Source organism: Drosophila subobscura, chromosome J (genome assembly GCF_008121235.1).
Source record: "Drosophila subobscura isolate 14011-0131.10 chromosome J, UCBerk_Dsub_1.0, whole genome shotgun sequence".
Classification (NCBI taxonomy): domain Eukaryota; kingdom Metazoa; phylum Arthropoda; class Insecta; order Diptera; family Drosophilidae; genus Drosophila; species Drosophila subobscura.
In genome coordinates, this window is record NC_048532.1 from 8,752,606 (window position 1) to 8,762,204 (window position 9,599).

Consider the following 9,599-nt stretch of genomic DNA (forward strand, 5'->3'; position numbering starts at 1 on the left):
ATATTTTATAATACACACATATTTTGTGTTATAATCTTCCGTATTTCGGACAATTCGGAAGATTTTTCATGTTAATTCTCCATGAAAAAACGAATCTTAAATCAAATTTAATTACAAGACTGCTCCAAAATGCGGGGAGGGGATTAATCAACTGCAGGCTGTCCATCAACTCTGCGGTAAATTCAAGCACACAGCTCTCGACAATTTTCACACACTGTTTAAGTTTAGTTTAAGTCGCAAAGTTCTTAATCCGTTCCGTGTAATAACTGTACTAAGCGGATCTGTGTTTGTCATGCTAACGGCATGTGAGGTCATACAAACATACTGAGAGTGAGTGAGGGAGCGATCTACAGGGGGGGGCATTGTATTGCCATAATAAAAACCGTAAATAAATTTGCGTTTAGCACATATCTTTGTGCAGTCTTAGCAGGCCAGCCCCAAGGCTGCGCGCGATTGAGTCAGTCAGTCATGAGACAGGCATCCGGTTTGCTTTGAATTTGTTTTGTGCTAATCAGATCTGTAGCGAATCCCCATCCATCCATCCATCCATCAATCCCAACTATCTTCAGGCCGATTTCACGCCTCAACAAGTCCTCACAAAGTCCGACAAAATATATTTTTCTCTCTCTTTTCAGTCGCTTCCTTTCGCTAATGTCTTTGCCAAGTCAGGTCTTAAATATGTGGGGGGGTGTGTGTGGTCCATATTTCTCTCTGTCTTAATTATGCCTTTATAAGTCGGGTGAACATTAATATATTTCAATTTGTTATGGTTACCATTTAAAAGAGTTTTTAAGTAATCGAATGAATAAGCCCCCGCCGCACCAGATGTGTTGACAAAATGATCTAATACTCGTGGTTTTGTTAGGGGTTTTGTTTTTTTTTTTCGAAACTTTTGAAAGGCAAAAAGAGCCTTCAAAAGATCAAACATTGAATGAGTATTTACTCTGGCAGTTAAAATGCACAATTAATCAACTAGAGTGTGGAGGATGTCACAGACATGCCCATGAGACCTTTAAAAAATGGATTTTTAAGCGGCTGTAATCTAACTAATGTGCATAATAAAAGTGGGATTAAGTATATATGTACATATTATGGGTTTTAGATTACTATTTGATGTGGGTTTGGTTTGGGGTGCGTTTTGAATGGCAGTAGAAGATTCGAAACAAAATTATTGCACAGGAAAAAAAGGTTTCAAATGGATCAAGGACTTCTGTTGAAATATAACTACAAATTGATTTATCTTCTTCCAATTTGCGATTGCATTCCTGCTCTCATCTTGACATCTTTCATCTACAATTTCCCAATTTAATGACATGAAAACCTGACTTCCAAATCGTTTGACTTGACAGATAGACAGACAGATAATGGCTCAGCCTCCGCCTCCCAAACGTCATAATCTGATGCCATATCAATTGTTACTCCAGACAACCGATGCATTTCCATATGCCAAGCATTGCCTCAGAAGCTGCTGCGCTGCAGCGTACAAAAGCTTTTGGTTTTCCCAAAATGTGCAGCGCCATGGGAAAAGCGTGAAACTGCATTGTTTGTATTAAATCCCCTGCCTCTCGGGGTCCGCCTTGAACTCGCTTGCATTCAAATATTGTTATTATTTGGTGTGTATACAATAAAAACTTTATTCGCTTTGTACATCAAAAATGTTACACATATTATTGTATATGGGGGGTTTTTTTTTGTATAAAGATGGTTCGTTTTTACATTGCTAAATTCAAATGCAAAACAGTGCATTTTAGTTTGGAAAAAACACTAATTATAATATATGGTTGGAACTCTATTCAAAAATATTCGAGTATAAAAGGGAATTCTTTCTATTCATTTTGGATTCTTATAAGTTATTGGACGTTTTTGCTTAGGTTTTTTGTTGGTTTAGGTCTGTGTAAATGGTCACTTAACTAAGGCACTTTCTTAGCAGAAGTTTATGCAATCCAAATGGGGTTTTGTCTGTTGGTATGTAGTCGCAGGTCTGTGTGGTTCAGGTAGTCGAATCTAATAGTAATATGTATTTTAAGCACTATCTAAATTATACCAAAAAAGCTTCTCTAATTAAGGCACGAGTGTAACATTTCGTTGCTAGCATTAAGACACGAGCTCTGCGACTTTACACAAAAGTGTGTACTATGTATGAGAGTGTTGGGTGGGTGGGTGGTGGAAGGGCTGCGGGCGACTGTTGTGTGCTGACTGCTGTTAATTGAGCGAAAAAGTTGTGTTTGATATGCAAATTGTCATATACTCTACATAAAATAAAATGAGTCACTTTTTGAGCGTCTTTTTTGTTTGCATAAATACTGCAGAAGGAAGAAGATTTCATTTCGGATACATTCAGTCTTCGTTTAGAACTTTTGTTGTAGTTGTCGTATTGGATGGATGATTCATAAGTACCAAGAAACTGATGTGATGCTGGGTGTCATAAGGGTATTCTCCGACTGTCTGTCGTCGTTGTCGTTGTTGTTGTCTGGCAATTGCATAAACATTTCCAACTAAAAAAAAAACTAAATTTAATTATTATGGTGAGAATTCTTCGTAGAAGTTTTTGTTTTGTGTGTGTGTGTCGTGGGGACGGAATGTTGTTTCTGTTGCTGCTGCTGCCTCCGCTGCTACTTGTTGCTTGCTGCTAAAAAACAAAGAAGGTTAAGCCTGTGTGTCCATGGCTTAGATATGCCACACACTTACCCGTAACTATCCGCGAACCAACTCGAAGCGTGTCTGCGACTCTTTGAACTGCAGGCGCTTGCGTTGCTGCACATGCGCCTCGCTGAGGAATAATGTGGCCGCCACCAGGGTCAGCACGGAGCCCACGCAGGCGAGTATGAAGGACCAGCCGAACCAGTTGTTGGCATGCTCCGGCATCCAGCCATTCCGATTGCCAAAACCGGCAAACACTATGACCGCAATGGACTGCACAGACGCCAGCGCCGAGCAGCACATAGCCCACGGATCGGATGAGTGTAATGAAATGCTTCTGGTCGGGTCCGGCGCACAGGAAGAAGACCAGCACACCAATGGCACTCAGCAGCATGCCGATGAAGGCGAGCGTGTAGAAGAATTGTGTGGCAATCATGAAGGCTGGCAGCAGGAATCCGCGTATCTCATCGTAGCCCGTGGTAAATGGGTCATACACCCAGCGACAGCCCACAAAGAAGCGTCGCTGGCTGTCGTCGTTGACATCCGGCAGCGAGCGGAAGCAGTGCACCCACAGGCCCAGGCGATCCAGCTTGGCGCCCGTAATGCGGTAATCACTGACCAGCCAACTGGGCGTTGCAAAGGCAATGGCGATGAAGGCGAATGCAAAGATGAAGACGCCAACGCCACAGCTGCCGGAGAGGGTGCGTCGCTTCATGTTGACGGTGTGCTGTTGATGCTGATGTGGGTGGGTGGGCAGATGCTCCTGGGAATCCTCGCGTGCAAAATGAGACGACTTTTGCATGCTTTGTATGGGAATTTGGATATTAATTTCGCTGATTTCGATGGAATGTTTGTTTGTTGGGCTTTGGGTGTGGACTAGGGATGGGCTGTTGAATATAAATTGATATCGATAGCGTTAAAACAGGGTTGCATCGGGTATGCTATTAACATGCGCGCTTAACAGTACACTGTTAACATTGGGTGTTGAGCTGCTGGCCGCACGCTGGCGCCACATGTAGCTAAATCAAAATTGATTAACAAATTTAATTATTTCGACCATATTCACTTCAGAAAGATATGCAATTTTATCAAATATGTTTAGTAAAGATCTCCAGCTAAATGTGTGTGAAATTTCCATTCTCTACTACACATATTTTACCCATAACACCCGATTCAATGTGTTAACAAACTCAATTTTGGTAAAATAAAAACAGAATCTGATTTATATTCTTCGTTAAAGACTTAAATCTAAAAGGCCTGTCCAATTTAAATGCTAAATGTGCGTCTGGAAGACATAATCTCGCGATCCTAAACTCTCTAATTCAAGGCAGCCACCGACTTTTGGGCAGCATCATCCAAATCGCTGGCCGTTTGGATGGGCAGTCCCGAGTTCTTCAGAATCTCGCGTGCCTTGTCCACATTCGTTGCCCTCCAGCCTGACCACCAGTGGCACATTTAGCTTTAGCTTCTTGGAGGCTGCCACAATGCCATTGGCAATGGTGGCACAATTGACGATGCCTCCAAAGACATTCACGAGGATGCCCTTGACTTTCGGATCGGCTGTGAGAATCTCAAAGGCCTTGGCCACCTGCGATTCGTTGACGCCGCCGCCAACGTCCAAGAAGTTGGCCGGTGAGCCGCCATTCAGCTGAATGATGTCCATGGTGGCCATGGCCAGGCCAGCGCCATTCACCAGGCAGCCAATATTTCCATCCATGGCCACATAGTTGAGGTTGTACTTGGCTGCCTCCACCTCACGGGGATCGGCCTCCTCCTCGGTGATGTCCATGGCAAAGATGTCCTTCTGCCGGAACTGGGCGTTGTCGTCAAAGTTCAGCTTGGCATCCACCGAGATGACCTCGCCCTTGTCCGTCTCCGCCAAAGGATTGATCTCAATCTGCACGGCATCCACCGACTTGAACAGCGTGTAAAGCTTCTGAATCTCCTCAGCGCAACGCTTGACGGTGTCGCCCTTAAACTCCAAGAATTTGGCCACCTCAATGAGCGTGGACTCTGGTATGGGCTTGCCAATGTCCAGGGGCACGGTGAGCAGCTTCTCGGGTGTCTCCTCGGCCACAGCCTCGATGTCCACGCCGCCAGCCGGCGAGGCAATCAGCACGGGTCCATTGTGTTCGCGATCCAGCAAGATGCAGAGATAAGTCTCCCGTGTGATGTTCACACTGCGAGCGACCATCACTTTGTTGACCAGAATGCCCGATTTTGGTGTCTGTTTGGTTATCAGTCGATTGCCGATCATCTGTTTGCTCAGCGAGAGCACATCGCTCTTGCTGCCGAATAGAGAGAGTGGAAAAAGGTCAATTAATTGTGTTATCTGCGGCGCCGGGGCCCGCTTCAATATCTTACTTTGAGGTTATGTGCACGCCTCCCTTGAAGCCATTGTCGAATGTTCCCTTGCCACGGCCGCCGGCCAGTATCTGCGCCTTCACCACATACTCGGGACACTCTACGCGCGATAATTAACAACCAATTAATGCTGTGATTACATAAACCTCGACCGGTTCCTACCGAAAGTCTTCACAACATCCGCGTCGGCTTTGGAGTTATCCAAGACCTTGAATTGCTGGATGGCCACGCCGTATTTTTGCAGCAGATCCTTGCTCTGGAACTCCAAGAGATTCAGCTGACGCACCTGCTGCTGCAGCAACAATGGAGTCTGCATTGTGGGGTATAAACAAAGAAGACAAAGGTCAACTCTCATTTTCCTTAACAGATGTTTGGGCGCTGGGGAAACCTTATGAACGAGCTGGCGTGTGCAGGCGGCTGCTTTAATCAGGAACGACATATTGACTGCACTCTTGCTACGTTGGATAATTGATTTCAATTTATTTTTATGGCGCAGCGCACTTTATTGGCGAGTTAGTTTATGCTTCGATTGTTTAAATAAACGTCGCCGCCACCGCCGTTGTTGCTTATCACAAGAGTGCGTGGGGCTGCCAGATCGCTGCAACTCTGCTGTTACCATAACAGAGCACTGTTATCTGTGCAGCCCTGGTCGTGGCACAGCTGTTTTTGTGTACTTTTTTCACGTTATCTCTCTGGGCACAGAGAATGACGAATAAACCGCATTTATATGTTTAACGCGAGCGAAATGCCACCCAAAACCACAATACAGCCTGTGCTGGAGGCACTAACCGCCGCGAACACACTGCCACAGATACCCATCATCACATCGGTGACATGCTGCTTCGTTTTGGCCGTGCTCTATGTGGGCAGCCTCTACGTGTGGAGCACAAAACACAATCGGGACCATCCGGCGACGATTAAGCGACGCTTTGCCAGCGTCTCGGTGGTGATGCTATTTGCTCCGTTCTTCGTGTGGTACTTCTCATCGCCGGAGCTGCTCAGCGAGGAATCGTTTGCCAAGTTGCTTGGCTTTCGCTGGCAGGGATTGTGGCAGGCTGTGGTGATTCCCTATGCCCTGACCATGCTGCTGTTCATGGGACCCATCTTTGTCAACTGCCAAAACGAGTCGATTGGTTCCTACTTTGGTTTGTGCTGGGAAAAGAAACCTCCACGTGCTGGCTTCACTTCGGATCTCTCTCTTTTAGATTTGGACTACTGGCGCGGCTGCCTGCACAACATCATTTGGGTGCGCAACCATGTGATGGCACCGCTCAGCGAGGAGTTTGTGTTCCGTGCCTGCATGATGCCGCTGATACTGCAGAGCTTTACGCCCGTGACGGCTGTGTTTATTACGCCGCTTTTCTTTGGCGTCGCTCATCTGCATCACATTGCGGAGCGACTGAGTCTGGGCGTGGAGCTGAGCACCGCCCTGCTGATCGGTTTGTTCCAGTTCATCTACACCACACTCTTTGGCTTCTATTCGGCCTTTCTGTTTGCTCGCACCGGGCATATTGTGGCGCCGTTTTTGGTCCATGCGTTCTGCAATCACATGGGACTGCCGGACCTGCAGGATCTCTGGCAGCAGGAGCTGTGGCGGCGTGTGCTGGCCATTGTGCTGTATGTAGTGGGCCTGGCAGGCTGGATACTACTGCTGCCCCTGGCCACCAGTCCCTCCATCTACGGGAACACGCTCTACTGGAATGTGTAGGAGGATTATGAGTGGAGTTGTGAAGTTTATAGCTAAATTATTTTGTGTTTTCTGACTGTGGCCATAGTATGACACGCGCTCATATGTACTTATTTATGCATATCACACAAATTCCGACTACATATATAAATATATATGCATCGACAAGTCTTCCGTGCAATATAAATAAATAAAATGCATAAATAAATTAAATTTGAACGCCTTGGGTAGCCCTGGTTTAGCGCTATTACCCAACACTTGCAAATACAGTGTGCATACACTTACCAACACTGAAGCGGACAACACAATGCTCCGACAATTTGGCACAATTCTAATTCTAGTGTTCGTTCGGCAAACTCTTTTTATACCCGGTACTCGAAGAGTAAATAGGGTATATTGTATTTGTGCACATAATGGTTGTATGTAACGCACAGAAGGAAACGTTTCCGACCCCATAAAGTATATATATTCTTGATCAGCATCAATAGCCGAGTCTCTGTCTGTCTGTCTGTCTGTCCGTCTGTCCGTCTGTCCGTCTGTCCGTCTGTCCGTCTGTCCGTCTGTCCGTCTGTCCGTCCTGATGAGCGCCTAGTACTCAGAGACTATAAGAGCTAGAGCCATCAAATTTTGCATCCAGACTTCTGTATGCTCACACTGTTACAAGTGTATTTCAAAATGAGCCACGCCCCTTCCGCCTCCGCAAAGGGCGAAAACCTCCCAAATCTACAATTTTGAAGATAGCAGAAAACTAAAAACGCCATTCCGTAGGGAATGACCATATCTATCAGATCACCAAATTGGGATACGATTGGATCATTATTATAGCCACAATGAAGAAATTAATTTGCAGTAGCCAAACCCACCCCGTCCCGCAGCATTCACACTCTGCTTCGCGCTGTTTATGGCCTGGCCCTGACACGTCACTGCCTCTGCCTCTGCCGCTGCCTCTGCCGCTGCCTCTGCCGCTGACTCTGCCGCGACTCTGCAGTGTGTGTCTATAGGGGAGGGTGGCGAGCTAAAGGAGCGTGTTGGCGTGAGTAGTGTTGTTGATGTAGATGACAGATGAAGAAAAAATGTAAAATTTGACAAATAACCGCTAAGTTGCAGATGTAGTACTGAGTGCCGGGTATAAAAGTTGTGACGCGTAAGAAGCGTCTCACACGTCCCTTCTCGTTTGAGTTCAAAATGTTCAGTAACTTTTTATAATATTCAACACAAAACTGAAGTACCTGGTCAATGCGGACCCATCTCTGCGACCAACCAATTTCGCTGTAGCGAAATAGACAATTTGGCTAGCATTCGGACAAATATGCGATGATTATAAAGAAACGCACAGCAAAGGAGCAACGCAATTAGCCAAGAACGCAAGAGGAACACGAGGAGAGGCCCACGCACGCCTGGAGAGGATCAGCGCGAGAGTGAGAGAGCGAGCGACTGTGCGGCGTGTGCTGGCTGGCTGCTGACGTCTCTGGTTCGCATTTTGCCCAGGACAACCAGTCGAGATAGTAATTATAGAACAATTAACTAAGCCTCGCCCCCCTTTTCTTACATGCAAACGCACTGCAGCCACGTCAACGCTACTGGCCAGGAGCACTTCATTCACGCACCCAGACACGGAAAACACGTCACCTCGGACACAATGTATTGCCTGCAATGCCTGCTGCCGGTGCTGCTCATACCAAAGCCCACGAATCCAGCGCTGATGGAGACACATGTGATGTTCATAGTGCTGTATCTGGTGGGATTCTTTCTGGAGCGAAAACCCTGCACCATCTGCAGTTTGGTCTTTCTCACTACCGTCTCGCTGATTTGCTACAGCGGCATGGGCAACTGCATCTTCTGGGGCAACTGTGAGGGGAATCAGTGTGAGAATGGCTAGAGAAGAACGTCTGAGTCGTCGGAGCGGAGGAGGCGTAGTAGGAGGAGTGCTAATCATAATAATTATTTTAACATGAAATTACGTTCGCGTTGTTACAGCTTTACATCCTAACGAAAACGAAACGATAGAAGATGTAGGAGAGGAGAGAGAGAGAGAGAGAGTAGAGGATAATTTGCACAAAAATACAAAAACTGAAAAAATCGGTGATACATGAGTGAGTGAGTCCGACCAGGCGGAAGATAAGGAGTTATAGAAAAATGTTGTTCTGTGTGTTGTATTTCCAATCATTTCTTATCAACTGTTGCCCCCAACTCCCCTCCTTCTATCATTCTTTAAATGTTTGTAATTTTTTCGCAAAATTTGTATTTGTTTTTAAAGCCTTCGACGCGTAACGAATTCAATTTCTAAAGGTCTACAAAAAGAAAAACAAAAACGTATTTTACATCACGTAGTCCCCGCCCCGCTAGACCATCCCACCCCATTCCCACACTCGTCAATGCAACCTAAAATTAGTCATACATAATATACATATATATAAATATTAATTATACATACAAACAAAAAGGATAATTGTAAAGAAAAAAGGACTTGTCTGAGGAGAGCCAAAGGAAGCTGCTGCTGACATCGGTTGTTGTCTCCCTCCCATCCCCCCACTGTTGTCCCTGTCTTTTGTGCACATGCAAATTGTATATAACGGATATGCACTGATTTTTACTATATATGTACATTATATATATACATAACTGATAAATATACTTTATGTGTGTGTATATTCTTAACTGATTAACAAAACGAGAAAATGTTCGATTTTTGCGAATTTGTATGATTTTGAGACGCGATTGAAAACAGCAACAAAACGCATGTCTAGAGAAAAATATAGAAATAAAATATATAAATGATGCTATTAGTTTATAAAGTATATTTTTTTGTGGGGGGGGCATGGTGGGATGTAGAATCAGCTTTAAAACACGCACACGCCTTTGAGTCTGATGTTGGAATTTGATAAATTAAGAAAATTTTCAGTAAAAT

At 45.2% G+C, this 9,599-nt stretch overlaps 4 protein-coding genes across 6 annotated transcripts; 2 read left to right on the plus strand and 2 right to left on the minus strand.

Moving 5' to 3' along the window:
• Positions 1–1,888: 1,888 nt before the first annotated feature.
• On the minus strand, positions 1,889–3,537 carry LOC117894563. The gene is given in 3 exon segments (XM_034801686.1): positions 1,889–2,629; positions 2,689–2,913; positions 2,915–3,537. Coding segments are annotated over 2 exon segments (747 nt in total). The 5' UTR covers positions 3,443–3,537; the 3' UTR covers positions 1,889–2,629; positions 2,689–2,694.
• A 446-nt stretch (positions 3,538–3,983) lies between these two features.
• Positions 3,984–5,590, minus strand: LOC117895781 (succinate--CoA ligase [GDP-forming] subunit beta, mitochondrial). Its single transcript, XM_034803679.1, has 4 exons — positions 5,393–5,590; positions 5,167–5,314; positions 5,005–5,104; positions 3,984–4,928 (listed from the first exon to the last, which is right to left on the minus strand). The coding sequence occupies exons 1-4, from the start codon at positions 5,441–5,443 to the stop codon at positions 3,992–3,994; spliced, it is 1,236 nt and encodes a 411-aa protein (XP_034659570.1). The 5' UTR covers positions 5,444–5,590; the 3' UTR covers positions 3,984–3,991.
• A 59-nt stretch (positions 5,591–5,649) lies between these two features.
• LOC117895782 (CAAX prenyl protease 2) lies at positions 5,650–6,830 on the plus strand. Its single transcript, XM_034803680.1, has 2 exons — positions 5,650–6,149; positions 6,210–6,830. The coding sequence occupies exons 1-2, from the start codon at positions 5,732–5,734 to the stop codon at positions 6,710–6,712; spliced, it is 921 nt and encodes a 306-aa protein (XP_034659571.1). The 5' UTR covers positions 5,650–5,731; the 3' UTR covers positions 6,713–6,830.
• A 1,035-nt stretch (positions 6,831–7,865) lies between these two features.
• Positions 7,866–8,700, plus strand: LOC117895783 (bladder cancer-associated protein). 3 transcript variants are annotated; one of them, XM_034803682.1, is made up of 2 exons: positions 7,866–8,196; positions 8,258–8,700. In XM_034803682.1, exon 2 carries the CDS (start codon positions 8,331–8,333, stop codon positions 8,568–8,570), a length of 240 nt encoding a protein of 79 aa, XP_034659573.1. In that variant the 5' UTR covers positions 7,866–8,196; positions 8,258–8,330; the 3' UTR covers positions 8,571–8,700. The 3 variants fall into 3 exon arrangements, with proteins under 3 accessions (XP_034659573.1, XP_034659572.1, XP_034659574.1); XM_034803681.1 differs by having other exon boundaries at positions 7,866–8,162; XM_034803683.1 differs by having other exon boundaries at positions 7,975–8,117.
• The last annotated feature ends 899 nt before the right edge of the window (positions 8,701–9,599 follow it).

Excerpts from the sequence above, each read along its gene's own strand:
- LOC117895781 (XM_034803679.1), bottom strand. The coding sequence starts at position 5,443 with ATGTCGTTCCTGATTAAAGCAGCCGCCTGCACACGCCAGCTCGTTCAT. Across the intron at positions 5,315-5,392 it reads CACGCCAGCTCGTTCATAAG|ACTCCATTGTTGCTGCAGCA; the intron begins GTTTCCCCAGCG and ends CCCACAATGCAG. Across the intron at positions 5,105-5,166 it reads GGATGTTGTGAAGACTTTCG|AGTGTCCCGAGTATGTGGTG; the intron begins GTAGGAACCGGT and ends TATCGCGCGTAG.
- LOC117895782 (XM_034803680.1), top strand. The coding sequence starts at position 5,732 with ATGTTTAACGCGAGCGAAATGCCACCCAAAACCACAATACAGCCTGTG. Across the intron at positions 6,150-6,209 it reads GTCGATTGGTTCCTACTTTG|ATTTGGACTACTGGCGCGGC; the intron begins GTTTGTGCTGGG and ends TCTCTCTTTTAG.
- LOC117895783 (XM_034803682.1), top strand. The coding sequence starts at position 8,331 with ATGTATTGCCTGCAATGCCTGCTGCCGGTGCTGCTCATACCAAAGCCC.